A 22142-nucleotide genomic window follows, 5' to 3' on the forward strand; every position below is an offset into this window, starting at 1 on the left:
TATATTGTGTGTGTGTGTGTGTGTGTGTGTGTTTATATAATGACTGGCGATTCTTTGGGAATGAGCATGCTAAATGATTAGTTATTGGGTGAAAAAGGCAGTACATCTGAGTCTTTAATGTTAGTAAATCATTGTGTGAAACTTGGATCCTAGATTTATTGTTATTTTGAGTTAGTTATGTTCTTTACCTCTGCAGACCTTCCTTTTCATATTCAGTCAGTCGCTTCTTATTCCTGTTATGTCTTGAGAGATCTTGGTGCTAATGGAATACTGTTGTCGCAATGGTCATCTACACGCGCATGTGAACAAATCATTTAATGTTTTATCCAAAGGATTCCTGGCAAACTGCCTTGGCTAAACAGTAACTGTACATGCTTGAATGAATGAGGTTGGGCCGTTCAAATAAGAAGGACCAAATATACCCAGGACAGGTACTCAGGAGTTGGAATTTAGGGAAAAGACTTAAAAAAGGCAAATCACGCAACGGGTTGAATAGGGTCTGAAACTCAAATATGTTAGAACTTTATGCAAAAGTAAGATTACTTATAAGTAAAATACGACACTGTATTGTTATACTGACTCTTTTAACAAGTTTGCCGATTTTAGAACAAAGCTTTAGGGAAGAACGCTCAAGTCAGATAGCATGATAGAGTTGAAAACCATACCATAAGGCGAAACTATAGAAGTTCCATAGACGGAAGAGATAGAGATGAAAGGGCTTCGACTCGCCATTCTCACAACCCCTGGGCGAACAGAATGGGCTAGAGTCAGCTAGGCTCCTGTGGGCACCAGAAGAGTTGGAAGACCCATTACAGAAAGTTCACAGTAATAGTTTGAAATAGGTTTGATCTAAACTGAATTACCCATACAAGACCATTTCCAATAACGATAATGAAATAGTTTGGAAGACACTCGTTTATAAGTAGTAAAGTGGGGCTTTATTTTCATATATTATTTTGAATAAAAGGGGATTTTAGACTTTCCTAAAGAAGAAAAGAAATGCAGACAGAAAGGCACATACTTTAAGGCTTTTCCCAATATTTATCGCCTGTGCATTTTTCCTTAAACCTTATTTGAATGACGATATCTTGTCAGTCCTCAAATTTAACCAAAAATGATTAGACACTCGCCCCAAATCCTGTTATGCTATGACTACGACCATTTTTAAACTGCTCCTGTAAACATATGCTGATATCAAGTCAAAACATCTAAGAAGTCATATTCACAAATAATATTTCCTTTGATGTGAAGCTAATCTGAACTCAAGAATTTTCTAGCGCTATAATTCAGAGGATTATCGTTTTTTTTTCGGTGAAGCGATTAAGCCTTTCTTAGTGTATTTTGACTTAGTACTTGAACACGGGTTGATCACTGTGAACCTGATGTATGTCAAAACCTGTCGGTAGATTTTTCTGAAAATATGATAACAATGTCACTTGATTTCTTTTGAACAAGACTCTCCAGTCCCGAGAACGAGAACCAACCCTTTCATTTCTGAACAAAATGTTGTGCTCTGCGAAACTCCTATTTGTTTTCGCTGGCCGAGCCCCGCGTAGTCACGAGTAAATATTTAGGGGAGAGTGGCATCTTTCGGTGTTGCACACACGTAAACATCAACCATTGACAGCCAGTTGTTTAGATGAGAGAGACATCATTCCTACGAAGAAAGTTGCTGTTAATATCTGCTATTTATGCTTAAAGTATAGTTAGTATATATGGGCCACTTGATCCCTACAGTATCTTAACGCTATTTGCTTCCATTCTGAAAAGGCTGTTGCTGTTTCCGTTTTATCTCAATATGTTGCAACAGTGATTTTGAAAATCTGTTTTTTATCCAGTTCTTAGTTTCCTCCTTTCGAAAACATTCGCTGATGAAATCTCAGGCATTAATAAAACATTCTGGATTGTATAATAAGTTATCAACTGTTTCTCATAATTCGGAACAGAATCATTTGGCAACGAGAAGTTAAACGACATTCATATTTTCAGGAAATTATACCACCAGGCTTTCGTATGCATCAAGTTCACAGTGATCAACCTGTTCTCGTTTAGAAAAATACACGAAAGAAGCCTCAAACGCTTCGGAAAAAAAAACCACACACACACACACACACGAATATGCTGTGAATTTACAGTCTTCATAAATTTCGTATATATGTTACAGTAAAATTGTGAAACCATGGATTTCAAGGAATCCCTAAAGTTTTCATGGAATTCGTGAAATCATTAAATCACTTAGGGACATCTGATCCTTAACCGGCTAATGCTAAACACGGCGAAACAGTGATTCATCTACATACACTGTTTCGCCGTGTTTTGTACCAGCCCCTCGGGGATCAAAAGCTCCTAAGTGAATTGGTGATTTCACGAATACCCTGAGAATTTCAGGGAACTCGTAAAATCCCTGGTTTCACAATCTTACTGTAAAAATTTCAGGAAATTCGTGAAATCCCTGAAATTTGATCCCCGAGGGGCTATAGTAGATTCCCATGAACCGTGCATCTCATGCCCAGCGCCGTTCCTTACGACGCTCCTGATTGGCTGTTGATAAGCTAATCACAAGGCTGGAAACTCTCAGTCTCTCTTTGAGAGTTCACACAAGTAATATCTACGTACGTCCCGACCTCTTTCCAACATTATAACTTTCATTACACCTCAGTGTTACCTGCAGAAAAGGAATGCTTCCCAATTTTATCATTAAACACCGTCAAGCCAATGATTTAAGGATTATAATGATATAAGAATTATGTGCTTCAGTAAACTTAATGCTGAAATATTTAGAGTGAAATAAACATGAAATTCTTAATATAGAAAATATATTCTGTCATTCCTTACATGACATCAAGTGTTTCATACAGTGTCGTAGCTTAAATGCCATGAAAGGCAATGCTACCCCCCCAAAAAAAAATATAAAGGTAGGGCTATGAATATGAAAATAACAAGCAAGAGAATATTAATCTCTCTTATCTTCATGTAGTCAGGTGTTGCTCACGTGACCACTCGATGGCGTCATCATCATGATCACAACCCTATCGCTAGAAGAAGTCTTATGGGGAAAAAGAATATTAAGGCTTCATTATTTTCACTATCATCATTACCATACCCTTTCGTATCCTATAATGGAAATCTTTATATGAAAAAAATCGTTACTTAAATATTGATACCTTATGGAGGAAATTTATTCATCCCATTAATTTTTCTTTGCAACAATCAGTACTCCTACATCCCTCTCATTATCCCTTTTTTATTATATATATCACAATTTTCTTCATAATTCTTAAATCATTGGCTCATTGAAGTTTAGTGATGCAATTGGGACACTACTTTTCTGGGGGTTAAAAGTGAGGTGTAGGGAGAGTTATCATTTTTGAAAGAGGTCCGGACGTGCATAGATGTTGCTTGTGTGAACCCTGAGAGAGGCTGAGAGATTCCAGCCCTGTGATTGGCTTATCAACAGCCAATCAGGAGCGTCGTAAGGAACGGCGCTGGGCATGAGACGCACGGGTGAAGTGAATGATCTATTATAGTACAAAACACGGCGAAACAGTTTAGATGAATAAGTTTCGCCGTGTTTAGTAATACATACACTTTATCTTTGCTACCGTAAATAAATATAAATCATTATGTCTCGCTTGAAAAAAACTCCAAGAGGAAAAAGGCACCGTCATCATGTCTAACTTCAGTCAGCTTGTAGTATATCTCCCGGAGAGCTGGAGGCTTCATTTCGCTCATTGACATTCCACTCAACGGTTAAAATCGAAGCCCAATGGAGTCTAAAGTTTCGTATACCGTTAACATTTAACAAGCAATATCTCGAAAACTTACTCCTCATGATATCAAGGCGTGCAACAAAAGTCTGGTAACCATTGAAATCTTTTCTTCAGAATGATATAGACATGGAGGAGAAAAGATGACCAGACAAAACTTCATATGCTCGATGAAGGTTTTCCTCACCTCTATTGTCAGTGTGTCAGCCTTGGCAATAATGGGCACCACATTAGCTATCTTATCTAACCGCTGCAGCACCTCGATGTCCAGGGAACTTAATCTGAAATGGCGAAATAAACAAGATGAGTCTCTCTCTCTCTCTCTCTCTCTCTCTCTCTCTCTCTCTCTCACACACACACACACACACACACACACACACAAACACGCGGGCACAGATTGATATCTCAGAAATATTTTTCAAGTTCTCCCTCCTATTCATATTACATGGACAATTTGTATTTTTCATTATATTTCATATACCTTCTTCAAGTTACTAAAACCGTTTCATATAAACTCGAATGAATGTCCAAACGGCATATTGTGTTATAGGATATTTGTTAAACACCAGGAGCTGTAAGTGACCAAGAATTGTAATCTTCTGGGTACGTTCCTTTGAACAAAGGACATTTCCGCTTACTTGTTTTGTAAAGGATGCCCTGCCATGACTCATCTCCCTGGCATGAGGGCCATTGGATCTCATCCATTACTAATTCTGAACGGCTTGGTTCTAATTTCCATAACTCTCTCTCTCTCTCTCTCTCTCTCTCTCTCTCTCTCTCTCTCTCTCTCTCTCTCTGTATGTGTGTGTATGTGTGTGTGAGTTTAAACATCTAATATATGTAAACACCCCAGTACAACAAAGGTTAGAAAGCTATAAAAATTTGATGTTTAATTAATCATCTTTGATAAGTGATTTTATCCTCAGCAAGTTTAGCGATGCACGAACTTGTTGAGTTGTTTGACGGGCTGGGGCTCTTTCCGCTTAGAGAGACGATATTATGTCCTCATTCACAAGCTCAAAAGATTCATAAGTAATAGCATATATAGTTTTAGCCTGTCTCAATGCAGTTACTAAATGTTTCGTAAAAAGCCGACTTTCAATATTTTTTAGCCGAATCGTCATTAATAAAAAAAATATGGTAAATATAACTATTTGATGCTGAATCAAAATATGAATATTAATTTACTCTAGCCTGATGATGTTAAATCCTGCTCAGTCTCACTCATTTCTTGGCTAACTTCTATTTCGGCTGCTACATCTGTTACACATGCACATACATTTATGTATATAATATATATATATATATATATATATATATATATATTATATATATATACTATATCTATCTATCTATATATATATATAATATATATATATATATATATATATATATATATAGTATATATATATATATATATATATATATATATATATATATATATATATATATCAACATCAGATATTTCACTTGAATGAAAATGGACAAATACTGGAACCACAAAGTCAAGAGTTTGTTCTTTTGGGTGAAATATGTATAAAGCTTTAAAGCTTCCTCTCCACATCCACCTAAACTTAGTGCGTGTATCAAGTTGCCACAGTTAATTCTTATAAACTTATTTCTTCTCTGCTTTTGTGTGTGTGTGCGTGTGTGTGGTTGGGTGAGTTGAATCTGAACGAAGGTTAAACCGATTCCACCCATTATCTTTTGCCTTCACAAGAGGAGTGTGAAGGCATTTTAATCTGTCCGTGCATCTGCCCCTCTGTCGAGGTCTGATATTGTGTCTGAGCAGAGGTAATATTATCCGTACAATTCCAAAAGAATACTCAGTGTTATTTATTTCAGCAGAAACGTGTTAAATCTATTATTAATTACTGTTGGTATGTTGATATAGTGGTGAGTGTCGATGTAGCGACTCCCCAAGAGTGATGAAAAATCACTGGCTCTGTATCATGATCAGGTACTGGTGCAGTGTGGGGTCTGCGGTGGGAGGTTGAGACCAACATTCTTTGGAAGCCTGAATTTCAAGTTAACGGACCCTGCGTGCTTGTTCTATTTGAATTCTATTTGAATAGGTATAATCTACTGAAATAATAACAATAGTCATAATAATATACTGACAGAAATGCCAGCACAACTGAGCTCAGTGCAGTTACTCACGAGTGCCCTGTTGGTGGAATGAAATAGAGACAACAGTGAACTCGGGAGTCGGGGATGTGGATCGGTCGGTCGATCTTCACCTCTTCCTGAAGGTACTTGGCATACTGGCTCTCGATGAAGGACACGATTGGCTCCCAGCTGTTCAAAAGACAACAATGATAATTGTGGGATGTGATGGTGGTGATTCTGAGAGTAATAACTAGCTGGATTAAATGAATCCCACGGCTATTGACATACATTTGTTTTACACACCCACCCACCCACACACACACACACACACACACACACACACACACACATATATATATATATATATATATATATATATATATATATGTGTGTGTGTGTGTGTGTGTGTGTGTGTGTGTGTGTGTGTGTGTGTCTGTGTGTGTTTAGTTCTTGGTGTCTTTTTTTTTATTTTACATGCAAAAGTTTATTAGATTTACAAAACAGAGATAAGAAAACCTACGGGCTGCTCTTGAACAAGAGCCCGTGCTGGCATAAAGCCAACTTAATCTTAAACAACAACGAGATAAGAAATTGTGAATTGAAAATGTAAGACAATATATGATTGGTCAGTAAAACTTTTGAATTAATAGTTGTTAATATGTGAATATATTAATCATAATTCATATCTACTGTATAACCAAATAATGAATGTCATTTGCGAAAGAACAATTTAAGGGTTGGACTTCCGTCCTTAAGAAAAGTATTTTGCTTTGCAATGATGCTCAGATATGTTACAGAATAAATTTTCAGCTTCATTTTTAAACGAAAGATTTGTCCATCCAAATCCAGAGTATTGCGTACAACCAAGTTAACTTTTTATTTTTAATCTAATTCATTATGTTTTATATAAGCTCACGCAACAGAAGAGCTCTTTGTAACCATGCATACAGGAATGCAAATCCAAAATTAGGCTGACAGAATATGAAACGTTCGACGAGCAGACACGCATACTCTCACAACTACATTGAAAAAAAAAGTCTGCATCGCTACAGAAAGCTGGGCCTGGACGCTACATTAAAGTTGCAATCCTAAACTCCATATTCATAATAACTTTGAAACATTCCATAAAAATATTAAGTTCTTCATTACATCAAAATGATGGCAGAACCGTGGTCCTGACCTCAACATTATCTGATAAATCAACCAAAAATGCAGACAGTAATTCTCAGTTGACTGACAAACATGCCAAAAAACGTAGATAAAGTGAGATGTCTGACAAACGTTAAATGAAAAACGTGATAGAATTAGTGACCTCTTCAAGAAGGGACGAATGTGACAAAAATGCTTCCTGAGGACCACATCAAAGGGAAAAATACGACAAAAATCACATCATGAAAATTCAAATAAAATTATTACAATAACAAAAATGTCACCCTGAACTGCAGATGACAGAGAAAACGTGACCAGGATAAAATAGTAAAATAAAACCGGCAATTCAATATTGAATAAGGAAATATCGATTTTGTGGATGGACTTGTCACAAGCTGCTACGCCAGAGTCGATGTACAGTATCGAGTTATGCATAAGTAAGAAAAGGAGAGAATTTTGAACCTCTCTCTCTCTCTCTCTCTCTCTCTCTCTCTCTCTCTCTCTCTCTGTGGAAAAAGAAAAAAGATCATATTTATATTCTTTCTCCACTTCTGGGGCTCGACGACAAGGATAGCTATAATATTTTCCTTGCAATATAAGATCAGTCTCTCTCTCTCTCCCTTTCTCTCATATATATATATATATATATATATATATATATATATATATATATTGCTGTTTATGAAGAATCTGCTGTTGCGAGGCGAGATCGTCGCCTTCAAGGCAAAAATTTAAGAACAGTTTAATGATTGGTTGCTAAGCTCTCCGTGAATCCTTAAAATCAGGATGACCAGACCCGTAGACTTTTGTCATTGCCTCAAATCTCGCTACCCACGGCATTTTAAGGTGTAGTATGTGCAGGAAGATAGACATCTCACAAATCGTGCGTTCCCGACCAGTTTTGTCTATATCTCTTGCCGTTTCTAATGTCCCTTTCTATATAAAAGCGGTTTTTTGTAGAGATGACTTCCCACAGCTTTGAGTAATCAGGTATTTGCCAAAAGATTTGGTTCAAAAAACGATTATTGAGGTTCCCTTCGATGTTTACCTCTCGACACTCCGCTCATTTTACAATTAGTTCTAAAAAATGACAAGAATGAAAAATAATTCAGGAAGAATCGGTTTTCGTTCCCAGTCAGTCGTGTTTTCAGTTCAACTCTTAAGATTGAAATGATGTAAAAGCCGGACTTTTTTTTCTCCCTCTCTCTCTTTTTTCTTACCCCAGAGGGTCACTTGGCTTCTGCCAGAAAACTCATGAAGAGTTTCCCTCGGTCAAACATAGGGTCCCGAGTTATCCAGATAAGCCTATGAACAGACCCATTCTTTTGTACAGTAGCCTCCAGGATACCCTGGGAAGCACTTGAGGAGGGGTCCATCAGCCAGGTCGAGAACCTAAGGTTCCCTCCGGAATCCTAACAAGGTTGGTATTAAATTTGATTTCTTCTTATGCTGAAAAATATACATGACCAGATTCCTACCTTCACCAATCCCTGAAAGAGTGCATCTATTCATCAATCCGCCTTAGGACCATTTTAGATGGCTTTCGTTCTCGGACTTGGACTGGCTCCACTTCCAGAACGGATTCACTGTCTTCAAGGACTCACAGGATATAGTGAGCTGTGTGACTAATTTTGTACCAAATCAAAATCAGTATTAGGAAACTACCTTCTAGGATTCCAGAGAGAGCGTCGAGTCCCTGGCTAGACAGAAGGTTCTTTTTGTGATGCATCCCAGTGGAGTCTTAAGGCTACTGTCCTACAAAATTAACCCAAGATTGTCTGAGAGACAATCCTCTGGTCCTTACCGCAAAAGAAAAATGAGAAGCTTCAAGATTTGGGAAAACTATTTTACGTACACAATTAAATTATTAAATATACCCCTTCAAAGAGAGCTCTTGTCCGAAGCTCAGTTCATTGAATATTGGACTGCTTTCAATGAATAGAAATCAATTGCTGTTACATCTAACTTTTCATGACAAAGTTAGTTGTGCATTATTAAGCTGTACATTCCTTCTTTATAAAGAGCTGGCCGTTTAATCTTACAATCCAGCTTGGCCAATGTTGAGAGCATTTCAGTATATGTATATATATATATATACTATTATATATATATATATATATATATATATATATATCTATATATAGATATATATATATATATTAGCTGAAGCCACTTGGAAAGTTCAAAATGAAATGACAGAGTGCCAAGTACTTTAATGTATTTAACACATCGAGGCACACCACAAAGTAATACTGAGCACAAAACCAATGAGCGAGAAAGCTCTCACAAAAGCAAAGCGAAAGAAATGTACAATAATAATGCCATTACAAACAGAAACAGCGTTCGTCCAGATCACTTAACTACTCAACAGCCCAGCAAGTCAAGAGAAGGAAAGGAATTCCCCAGTGACCGCATTACATACAGAAATGTAAAACACAGTTTATAAAACAACTGAATTCACAATTATGAATAGAAACAATAATAACGGTAATACAACATACATAAAATACGACATCACCGATAAAAGGAATATTAAAATAACTGAACGAACAGTATAACCAATAGGAAATACATGAAAAGGAAAATGACAAGTAGTGCACAAAATGAAAGGATGATAATGTTAAAATTCTTCACTATTTTATCCATAATAAGACTGTCTAATTTGTATATATACCAGGGCTCAAATTTAAAAGTTTTCTGAAAGATTCTTTATTGGAGCAGATTCAATTATATTCTTACTAATATTATAATCGTTACAAAATTGGGCTGTTTTATAAAATGGTCGATAAGTAGTCAGCTTTTTTCACTTCTGTATGTATGTAATGTGGTCATAGATAAGGGTGGAAGTCAATCCACCGAAATATAGTCCCTAGTTTTAAATAAACCAGAGTAATTCAATGGGGCCGCCTTTTAATTTATATTTATATATATAGATATCTATTATATATAATTCTATATAGATATATAACTATATATTATAGTATTTATTTAAATATATATATAATAACACGTACTCATATATAATATATATATATTACTATATAGTATGTATATATTATCTAGTATACGTTATATATATAGCACGTATATAATATAATATATTATATATACATACATCCATACATACAATACATAGTATGAATATTTTTCCTTTATTCACGCTTGACTATTTTTATATTCATAAATATTAAACCACAAACACTGTTTTTAATGAAATTCGCTACACCTTAGGAATAACTTACATACAAAAGGGATTACAGTCGATAAGTACATCTGTGCCGGCCAGGACTTGAACTGCGACCTGGTAGAGAAACGGCGACGGATCGCGGCTTCGACCGAGCACCTCACAGAGGCACTTAGCTACTGGTTAAGATCTGCGGGTATTGTGAATTCGAGGCTAAACAATATTTCTCTTAATAATATTTGTGAATACCCACATGTATATATATTCACGAGCTTGTTGGCGCACACCACACGCACTGGAACCCGGGGCTGCTGTCTCTTCCACCCTCCTGATCCCCTACCTGGCCCACCTCCTTCTGGGCTGGACAAACAGGTTTGTAGGAGGAGGGTGGGTGTCTCCACTACCCTCCTATTACCATACCTACCCGACCCCCACCCTGGGGAGATAAACTGGTCTGCAGGAGGTGGGTGTCTGTATCATGTCTTCCCTGCTGTCACCCGGGGGAGGGCAATCGAGATCTACTTGGATTTATTATTATAGATTATTAAGCAAATTGTTCTGACAGATCATGATTCCAGAGGGAGGGAAAATTAGATGATGGCCGTATCCCCATTCACAGTTCAATGCAGAATATCGGATGAACAAAGGAAAAGATATCTTTACCAAATTAGTCACTCAATATTCTTACACAGATGGATCACCAGCAGCAGGTTGTCAAACCCCCTATGTATTAACCTGCGTCTTTTATTCACTCTCTCGCTTCCTAGATACTAACGCCTTCCCACTGCAATCCTTCTTCGACTCCAGTGATCCAGGACGATCTGTCAGCCTTTCAGCCTTCATCCCAACATCTCTCTCTCTCTCTCTCTCTCTCTCTCTCTCTCTCTCTCTCTCTCTACACCTTTTATCCTTCTCAGTTATCTTCGTATATCCGACCCGTTCAAGCCTTCGCTCCCTATACACACTACACAAATATTTCGAGTCGGTAGATTGACTTCCCATTCATTAAGTAAACTTCCTTCTATAGGGAGTATTTGCTGAACAGCCTCTTCATATATTTCAATTTCGATTTCAACTTTACTTTGGCTTCCCCAGGCAATCATCTTCTCTTGTTACCTGCCTATTTGTGTGTTCTGTGCCTCATCTTTTCTCGCATTATTCCTTCATCCATTACATTTGCTCCAACATTCATAAACGAATCTACTAATCCAGTTATCCCACCTTTCATGTCAATATTCATTACTCCATATTCCTGATGACCATTTATCCACTTTAACTTATTATCTACTTCGGAGTCACTTGCAGTTTTATTTTACAAACACTTTCAAATTCTTTCACTACTTTCTGTGGTTTCTTTCCACTGTCCCCAATCAATGCTGCGTCATCTACAACTGACAGTTCGCAATCTATTCTTCGCGCCACAACTTTGCACCATCTAACGTCCCGTCTACGAATTCAGGCGTCACATAATAATAGAGATTTTAAATTGCAATGGACACAACACATTTTTTTAGCAATCAGTCTCTGCAATCTACATATCCTAGGACACACTTTGCTTTGAAAAATTTTTAATCAGCTTACAACCTCAACACCTACCTTTTATATTATAAACTTCGCTAGGTCCAAGAAATTCGTACAAAGCGAGCGTGTGCGATTGTGTAGGTATAATGAAACAAAGTGATCAAGTTTAGAGGCGATAAATATAAAGAGCTGGTTAACTTGCTCGGCTCAAATTGAGGTTCTATTTGTGAATGCGCAGTTAACATATGATACAGGGAAGAGGGGGTGGTAGTGACATTTGCTTATTTATAGCTCTCACTCACTACCAATGTTCAGAGCCGCATTTGAAAACCGAAGAAGATTCCTGACCTTTCGACACAACTGAGTGAATTCAGGTGAGAAATAAGAAAAACAGTGACTGGCTAGATGGACGACCTGCTCCATCCTCTGAAGAAAACCACGGAAATAGAACTTCATCAGAATTGATGATAGTGTTATTTGTTAGAAGGTAAGGTATTAGAAAGCTGTTCAGAAGAGAAGTCAATTCAGAAATATGATCCTTTGAATTTCTCGGTCCACTCTATTTGGCTACTGCCTGTGGGTAAGTTAACATATTTTCAAACTTACCGGAAGCTCGGATAGATACTAACAGAGTTATAAGTTAATTTTAACCCATTATGAAATAGTCATTCAGATTCTCAGAAATAGTTCCTGAAAAGGTTATAGTACATGATGTCACCAAGATTCCGGGACATGAAGGGATATTGAAAGAGAAATGACTTCTGAGTAGAAGAATCATTTGCATAAGAGTGGATGAATGAGCTTATCGATACAGAGCCGAACGAAAATGGACAAATCGCAACCTCCCATTCATCCACAGTGTATTCAGTACGAGTGTTTTATTACTACCAATAAATTTAAAAATGCTCAAAGTGAATTGCATCGGAAAACAACTCAGCCGTAGGATAGGGAATGTAAAAATCCTCGCTTTATGAAAGTTCCTGAGGAGAGTCTGAAATTCCCCGGAAAGAAGAAGCAATTTCCTGTGCAAGAAACTTACAGAGTACAGGACAGAGCAGGTTGCAGGCAACCAACAGGGCGCGGTATGCGACTAGGGAAAAGCCCTATTTAATGAGTGCCATTGGCTGTGGTATTATGCATAGTACCTTTTCCACCCTATTGGTTACTAGACAAACGTCATTCATCAGGGTAGTATCACAAAATATCAATGTTCACAGATAAATACATAAGGGAATTACAATATATCAAATAGAAATGACTCATGAAAAGATGACACTGCAAGATTTATCTTAAATGTTACAAAGTATGCAGCGCTAATATATAATGTACAACATTAAGAAAATAATTTGAATGACTGCTATAAGACATAGACATTTCGCATTAGGTCTCTGTCAAGGAACACAAATGCTGCTGAAAAAATATCGTTACGCAGAATATTTCACGCAGCTCTCGGGAAGTCCTATCACCAGATCATGACTGCTGTCCGGAGAGATGGCTGAGTTGCCTCAAGTGTCAATAGGAAAGACTAGAATATAGTTTTTTTTTTTTTATCTTAAGTCAAACTGAAGGCAGGAAGATTGAAGTTCGATGCACGAGAGTGATCATCCCTTTTAGGATCAGGCTGAATAAGACCTTGTTTCCGCGAGAGGAATGTTAATCGTGTTCTGGAAACTAAGAGAACAAGAAACAGAACGGCATTGCTTCAGGCATCTCAAGCAACAACGGTGAATTGCTGTAAGGCGAATAGTTGCTTTCCTTTCTTTGCTTGAATGACGAATTCTTGGACTCTTCAGGCATCAATTATAAAATATATACTGACTTAGTAAGGGCTAAGATATGAAAGTATCGTATTCATTTCATGCCACGTATCTTCCAAGAAAACAAGCTTTAGCTTTACTATCATCTTTGCATCTATGCGGGTCGGAAACATAAAAAACCAACAATATTCCAGGTCAGTCTACCCCTGAACTCTAACATGTACATGGCAAACACAATCAAAATATAATTTGGATTGACAGGATTTTCGGGCGAAAGAAAAAACTATACCGCTCCGTCCAAACAGCAACAGCCAACAGATAGGTGATAAGGAAGTCACAAGCTTGGGACTTGGAAACAGAAGTCAGTTCCTAGTGATAGCCAAGAACAAAAGAATGCATGCCATTATACTTGACGTTGTTCGTGCCATAAATGGGTGATGAGGGAAGACATTGGTTGTGGAAATAAACAAAAGATGCAGCGAAAGCTACAAAAATGTAGACTGTAGGTCAACCCTGGGAGATCGGACTCTCAGAACAATTTGCTCTTCTACTTGATACCAAAGAGATGTTCACAGATTTCATTCTTTTGTTCGTTCAGTTCAGAATTTATTAAGGCCGCCGGATGACTTGTTCAGTGTCGATGACACTGCAAAGGGCGGGAGTACTATACGTACATACCAGGTCAATCCAATAAGAGTTTAGACAATCAGCGACGTGCCCGAGGTGGGCTCTCCTCGTAGCATTTAACTATCTTCGTACTTAAGTGAAGGAGTGTTGTATTAATAGAAGATATAATTAAGAGCACAAAAGGCCAGTAACAGAATGTCAGTATCTTATTATGGTTAACAAAAACATTTTGGGCCACACAAAAATATCATAAAATGTGTGGGTTTGAGTTTAATGTGACTAGCTATGCATGAGTATTGACTCATGCACCACACTATTTAGTTTTAAAACTAGAAATAACAGAAAAATCACAGTAACTTACAGCAAATAGTAACAAAAGCATCACTTGACACCAGATTTTTATAAAGAAAGAGACAAGAGAGCAAGACGAAATATGACAATTACAAAAGACGGGGTTCAACGAAAGGAAATACCGTGAATAGTTGATAAGAAATAAGAAAAAGCCAAAGGCATCTGGTTTTCAGAAATAAAAAGGTATCAGGAGCGGAATTGATACGTATTATTGACAAACATGTTGGCGCCCATTTCACCTGATCCACTGCATATACTGAAAGTTTCCCACTGAGGTTGGGTCCAGAACTCTCTTGGGTGGTTGTACAAGCCTACCTGCTGCTAAAAACAGTCTTCATAAAGTTTCGAGATGAAAGACTTTTTTATTCCATACAAGGCACCTAAAGAGCGGGCAATATGAGATCTGTGAGGTCAAGTTTTGATGGATAATAAACACAGCTATTTCATAAAAATGTGAGTAGACAATTTCTACACACATCTGTCACGTCATATTTTCATTATCTATCATCATCATCATGGTAGTACACATGCAGCCTCAATAGTCATGCTAGAACAAAAGCAGAGACCTTTAGGACACCTCCGTGTCATCTTTATGCCCTCTATTTCCATCTTTCCACTTGAGGCTAATATGAGAAAAATTAATCTTAATGAACACTCACTTCGTTAGCAATACCTAGTAGTTTACTTAGGTTCCTGTAGTTGCCTGATATACTAGATCCCTTGTTTTAAGACGTGCTGGTATCATAGAAATAATAAATCATTACAGCGCAACAAGCTATAAAGGGTAATAAACCATCTTAAGCCAAAAAGAACTACTCACCAGTTTTCATTATTTACATGATCACCAAACCCCGGCGTGTCTGTTACTGTGAGATTTAGTCTGACTCCTCCCTCGACCAAAGGCCCGTTCACGCTTTTCACCTGCATCAAGGACAGTCAAACCATTACACTTACGCACACGTCAATATTCACACACACATATATATATACACAATAATTATTGGAACACAAGATTTCCCATAAAACACAAAGTTGTCAGCATCTGTCTTTGTCTAATTACAAAGATTATTACCATTTTTCTAGGGCTTCGTAACCTGAATGTACAACAGAAAAGTTAAAATGTAATGAGACGAGAATCACTTCATAGTGATATTTTTTTATGCGGTAACTAGGATAATGATTAATGTTGATGACTCAGAACCGAACAAACCGAATTCGGAATATCCTCACAAATTAGCACTAGACGCATACCTCTGTGGTACGTGGCAAAGGTTCATCCTCTCCAGGCTTTCTGCGAGCAACGGCGGCTTTGAAAAGTGTGTTGACTAACGTTGATTTCCCTAAGCCACTGCGACCTGATGAGGAGAAATATATTAAGTGGTTTTGAAATGAGAAAACTAGAAATAGAAATATTTCATGTTTGTTAAACCTGTTACTTAAGAATGCTGAGTTCGATGCATATTCCTTCCCTCTACGTATAGCCATGACTTAACCAATGCCAAAATAAAAAAAGGAATACTGTAAGTTTATCAGTACCTACGACCATGAGGTTAAAAGTGTAACCCCTCCTTAATGCTTTTAATCTGGTTTGTTCTTGGACGGTGTCTATGCCCACGTAAGTCAACCCCTCCGGAGGGCTCAGATCCAATATCCCTGCTTGCGGCATCCTGTCTACTTTCAGTCTTTCCCAGTCCTTCCACTGGCAGAGGAACACTCCAGTTTTGAATGAAACAAAACACTCTTACACAAGATGAATAACTTTAGAATTCGAAATGCTATGCAGGTCCTAAATATCAATTGGTTTCCAAGAAAAATAAATGCATCAAAAAATGTCAAGAATCCGATATCACTTCTGACATCAGGGATTAGGTCCTCCCCAATGTTGTTTCAAGACAGTACTTAATCCTTGGTACCGAAAGTCATCACGATCTATCACTAGTTATCTGCGTTTTTAACATCCTGTCGCTTTACGTAGCTACTATCATGATAATGTTGTCATGCTGTGCACACCCAAGAAAAAGTCTAATGCTCTTGACGGATACATAAGATGTCTTGGCCTTGTATCTTTCGTAGTTGGCGAGTTCGCAGTTGAAACCACAAGGAGTCGTTTGTAGGTAATGATGGAACTTTTGTAGAAATGGATAAGTTTATCTTAGCGCCCTTCACTTGTCCTCAGTTCCTGAAAAGAGAGAAAAGTATCAAGATATTTGATGAAAGGTCTTTTACAGCATTGCGTCGTCGGATAATATTGCATTAATAGAAAAACAATGATTTGCTCAGTTCTTTCGTGAGTGTTTGGATCGCATCATAGGAGTTACAATCGTGATTCGTATAACAGAGGTTGAGGGCTTGCTGTTGTGAAACATCACTTCGAAAAAAAAAAAAACATCCAACAGCTTTTTTTTTTTCTCGACCAAACGGTGAAATAGTTTCCAACATCCAAAAGGGTTAATCTAGGTCTCTAGGACACTCAAAGTTTAATAAACGTTGAAACTGCACAAACAAAATGTTAACCATGATTCAGTAGCGTTTCGTTTCGTATACGGCAAAATCCTTTTGATCTACTATATGAGAGTCAAAGAATGTATAGCAATTCTTACCATAATCTAACTCTGGGAAGTGTGATCTACATGAATGCAAGATAGAATATTGAGAAGAAAGCGCCTGGGAACGGCACCTTGGAAGCAGTAATGATTTTCGAATGATCGATCCTCTGTCTATCCACTCATTCATTCTTCGTTCCCAAGTCCTGGTTCTCATCCTATTCAGTCTTTGGCTGACTCTGCAGGCTGTCTCACTCGATTTTCGGCACATGAATGAGCCAAGCAATAAAATCTCTTGGTGAGCTGAAGGTATATTATTATTATTATTATTATTATTATTATTATTATCATTATTATTTTTATCATTATTATATTATATTCAGAAGATGAAACCTATTCATATGGAACAAGGACACCAAAGGAGCCATTGACTTGAAATTCAAGCTTCCAAAGAATATGGTGTTCATTAGGAAGAAGTCAGACGAGGTAAGGGAAATACATAGAGACCCCATTTACTAAAAAAGAAGAAATTAATTAATAAATTGGCAAATAGATAAAAATGAATTAAAACGCAAGGAGATTAGTATTAGGGTAGTAATGTATTTCACCTTCGCTTGAACTTCCGAAGTTCCAATTGCACGACATCCTCTGGGAGGCTGTTCCACACAGTCCAACGGTGTGAGGAATAAAGAGGTTCAGGAACTGACAAGTTCGACAGTGAGGCATAATTATTGCATACTGGCGCTGCTGTTCAGCGAAACTGGTTGGTCTCGGCAGACAAATAAAGGGGGTCAGGGGTCGATTGTGGATGTGAAAGATCTCTGTTAAAATACAACTCTTGCAAAAGTGGCAGACAAGATAACCATCCTTCGAAGATCCAAGTCATAGCTACTACTATTACTGCAAGTGTAAATTTGTCGGTGCATTATGTTATAAATGACTTCCAAAACCCAAGGAAGAAGATGGAATGACCAGGACCAAGCTGCAGAATGAAGTCAAAGCAGCTCTACAGGAGATAGCTAGTTTACAAGCTGATGCCCAGAGAAGCAGTATGAGGCTACCGAGTACTTCAGAGCCTTCCTCCTCTTCCCTTCCTTCCAATCCTAACCTCCCGTCCACCTCTAATGTTGACAGTCCATCACTCACGACCTTCTCCTTCCCCTTCTGACAGATTAGACAGCCATCCAAGTTCCCAGAGCAATGAGTGAAAGCTCAATAACACTTACATTCGAAGGAATCATCGTTCTCTTCGAACTTATTACAGGGAAACCTGTAGACAGAGACACTGCTAAACTGCATACAACCCCACCTCATCCCAACCTTCAAAGCCAAGCACTTGTTCAATCTGAACAGCAGCTGCCTCACCTAAACATCCCATTGCGCTCTTCCTCTTCGCCAGTACCTTAACGACCGGCGCTGACAAGAGTAACACCTCCTCTGACCACTCTCAAGTGAACAATATCCGATGGGATACAGCCATCCTCTGTATAAGATAAAATTCATCCATTCACTTCTTTAACATCATTCGTCACATTCCAAGGGAACTCTGATTCCCAAACTTTTTCTCTAACTCGAATTTTATCCTTTCCTTCCCACACTCTCCTACTTACTGGGAATTGCTTCTATAACACTTTATCTCCCACTAAATTATTTCTCTTCTGGCCCAGTTGTTAAATTGGAGCCGAATGCTATGTTTCAGAGAAGAACCCTTCATCCGCGGACTGCTGTAAAGCAAGAGCCCGTGCCAGTACAAAGGTGGCTTAATCTAACGACGACGACTTCTGTAACATTCTTCCACTTCAGCGGGAGACAAGTAATCTCAAGTGTTTAAATGGGTGCTCATATTCTCATATTATAACTCATCACTGCTCTGTAATACCCTCCATCTTTGATCTTGAATGCGTTCCTAAAAGCAATATCGATGAATGAATATTACATGCTGCTTCCTCCAAGTGGTTCCTTCTCAGACGCGGCTGAGAGATTTGACGTGCCCTTACTTATATCCTGGTGGCCCAAACTGAATCTAAATGAAGGCACTGCTGGCCACTTCTCCATGTCAGACACAACACCACTTCACTAAGAATTGTTTCCACAACCTTCTATTTGCCTACTATATTGCAGTTAATTAATGCTTTCTCTTCTACTTGAAAGTGGATTTTGCAGAGTGGTTTTCTTTCTCTGTGGCAGTTTCGCCTTTTCATGAACAACCTTTTTCGGAATTCCCCTTGTCTTTCCAAAACATATAATGGCGGTGAAGTTCTTACTCAGATATTTCATCATACAGTGGAAATATGATTCCCATTTCTACTTGAATATAAGTAAATTGTTGCCACTAGCACGTTCCCATCCTTTTGTTTATTTGCCAATATTGCTTCTAGATACTCGTACCTGAGAATATGGAATTATTTTTTCTGTTTTCATGTCTTTTGAACTATTTGAAAGATTTACAGTAAATTGCATTGTGGGTCATGTGTACCTCTAAAGCATTCGTTATGTCTATTAAACATCGCAAGTATTCATATTAGAAATGACGCGCCTAAATCTAAGCCTTTGAATCACGACTTTGTTAGATCATTACTCCTAAAAGCAAGAAGATTTTTTTTCAAAGCAGAATTCCTTCATTCTCCAACAATTTTCGTGTAAATATAACAAAACACTGACTTTTAAGGTGGCTAGGGTTCATTTTTTTTAATCTGCATACCTGTCTGTCTGCCTCGCATACCAATACGCAAGTGGAGCTCTCTATTTGTGCACCACAACTATTTCTTAGTCGATGCTAGTTATGTTTAATGTCAGTCTCCCGCCTTCTGTTTCCCAGTTTCTCCCAAATATTATCCTTACGAGCTTGATGCCGCGCTATACACGCTGTTTCCCTACCCTCCCGATCCCCTACCTAACCCGCCCGCACCCGGGGCGGACGAACCAGTTTGCAGGGGGTTGGGTGACTGTGTCATGACTCCCCTACTGTCACCCTGGGGAGGCCAAACACGATCCACTCGGATTTTATTATTATAGAAGATAGATAGCTAATACCTCATCTCTTCGGGAATCATGCCTCCCACGTCCTACGTTGGTACCCGAACGGGAAATGGGTACGTCAGTTTCCGCCCGACGTTCTTTAAGGGAAGGGCGCTCACATATGCCAGTTCGGTCCCGACATTAAGTATGACTTCTATAAGAATGCATCGCGTGCAAAGGAGACCGGTCCTTTTAAACAGCCCACGAATATCATTCCAGAGCATCGCAAAGGACCTCAGCTGTTCGGTTATTCTGCCACATCTTGAGCTCAAATTTCTTATTCAAGATGAAAGCCCCACTGAACAGACTCATTTTGTCGAGTTAGAACACTTGTTTCGTGTTCTCGACTGTTCGGAGCTAATGGGTTACGAAACTCGATCTGCCGCTGCAGCCTTCTGTGCTGTTCTGCTGCAGGGCTGCATCAAGGGAAAATTGTATTTTGACGGTCTCTCACTCTTGCTTGTGCTTCCCGGGGCTATTCGCGTGTTGAGCATTGGGTATCAGTGATGAAGAACAGCAGTCTCCGATCGGATACTTCTATTCGATCCTTGGATCGACATAAATATAGTCATGAAAACATAAACGGATGTCACGTCACAACAGTGCAATCTCACACCAATCCCTTAATCTCTCCGGGTGGCTCATGTGACAGACTCTGCTTTAGAGAAGAGAGAAAAGAGAAAGGGAGTCAGTGGCAGGATACGGCGACAAAGATTACTCAGTGCTTTGCATTTCCACGAGAAAGTGGCCGACTTGTTTATAACAAAGTTTAGGACTTGGATGAATAAAGAAACCACCGTTGAATTTTTTTAATGTTGTCTTTCTGTCTAAAACTTTATCTCAGTTACAGAATCTTTAGAAAATAACCAAGAAAAGCTTCAAATATGATCTTAGCTTGTGCTAAGATGTATAAAGATTTCATCGAAAAGGTGTCGAGTTGAACTGAGAAATCTCATCAACGAGCAATAATACGAAATTGAAAAAAAAAGTGTCCACATCAATCAATCTTGCGAAAAATAAATGACTTCTCAATGCGTTGATTCCCATCAACGTTCGTGAGCGAACCTCCCTTTCAGTGGCAAAAAAATTAACCCTCCTAAATTTTCCCTGTAAAGATGATAATTTCCCCAAGTAATACTCTCAGCATTGGAGATCATATGGAAAAAGCGTTTGTTGCCTATGACGAGAATCTCCAACTCAGTGCTAATCATTAATAAGTGAAAGTCGACTCCTGTGAGTGGCTGAACTGAGCGGGTGTCATCTCGTCTTTCCCTTCGTATTGTTTTTCTTCTGTGATTATTTGCATCAACAGAGCTTATTATTATTATTATTATTAAAGTAGGGGACGAGACGCCAGAGAGGCTAAAATCGTTTGACACATGAAAACAAAGATAACCAAAAATTGACATACGGCGAATATAAAAGAATCGCCAAATGACTTCATTTATTACAGGCGTGAGCTTAACTGCTCAGCGGCGTCATTCTAAAGAGATCACATCTGCTTGTAACCGAAAAATCTTTATACCCGCCCTCGAATCACTTGATGGTAAGAGTACTATACTCTTCCTCCCAGGCAAATGTGTATAAATACATCCACAGACTGAAGAATAAAATTATTTACATAAATAGAGGCACATCGGCATCCATATGTGCTGACGTGTATTTATTTCACTTATTCATAATTATTCATCCATAGGCTTTGTATACATATGAAAGCTCATTTCAGTAAGGTGTGCAGTGGTGCAAAACCTTTCCTCTCCAATTTCATGATTCCGAAGTGCCTTGTCCCATTTTGAACATTGTAACACGATATAAAACACCTGGAAGAGCCAGCGAGAGTCTCCTTAGATTTCCTTTGTCTCGGCGAAGGAAAACAATCAGACGTGATGCTGATGTACACAAGTGGATAGAAAGATCTGCGTTACCTACTCTCGTCAAGAAAGCCGTCCATATGGTCGAGGACTATGAGTAAAAACAAAGAGCAGAAGCGCAAAAGTCGGAATGAGTAAGAAACCCCTGAACGGTCTCTATGGTGTCCACCCAACTAACAAGCGAAGCGACCATCAATAAATGATTTCACAAACCGAGGAGACATGACCTCATTTATGGTGGCTGA

General features: G+C 38.3%; 1 protein-coding gene across 2 annotated transcripts in view; it reads right to left on the minus strand.

Moving 5' to 3' along the window:
• LOC135205567 (septin-9-like) overlaps positions 1–22142 on the minus strand; it is a 115999-nt gene that overhangs the window by 5625 nt on the left and 88232 nt on the right. Inside the window, exons 2-7 of one of the 2 annotated variants that reach the window (XM_064236345.1) lie at positions 17066–17311; positions 16002–16644; positions 15717–15820; positions 15286–15386; positions 5928–6065; positions 3955–4048 (exon numbers count right to left, since the gene is read on the minus strand). In XM_064236345.1, coding sequence (XP_064092415.1) covers positions 3955–4048; positions 5928–6065; positions 15286–15386; positions 15717–15820; positions 16002–16131 — 567 coding nt within the window. In that variant the 5' untranslated portion in view covers positions 16132–16644; positions 17066–17311. The remainder of the gene's footprint in view (positions 1–3954; positions 4049–5927; positions 6066–15285; positions 15387–15716; positions 15821–16001; positions 16645–17065; positions 17312–22142) is intronic. The other variant, XM_064236336.1, reaches the window with a different exon arrangement.

The sequence above is a fragment of the Macrobrachium nipponense genome, chromosome 11 (genome assembly GCF_015104395.2).
Source record: "Macrobrachium nipponense isolate FS-2020 chromosome 11, ASM1510439v2, whole genome shotgun sequence".
NCBI lineage: Eukaryota > Metazoa > Arthropoda > Malacostraca > Decapoda > Palaemonidae > Macrobrachium > Macrobrachium nipponense.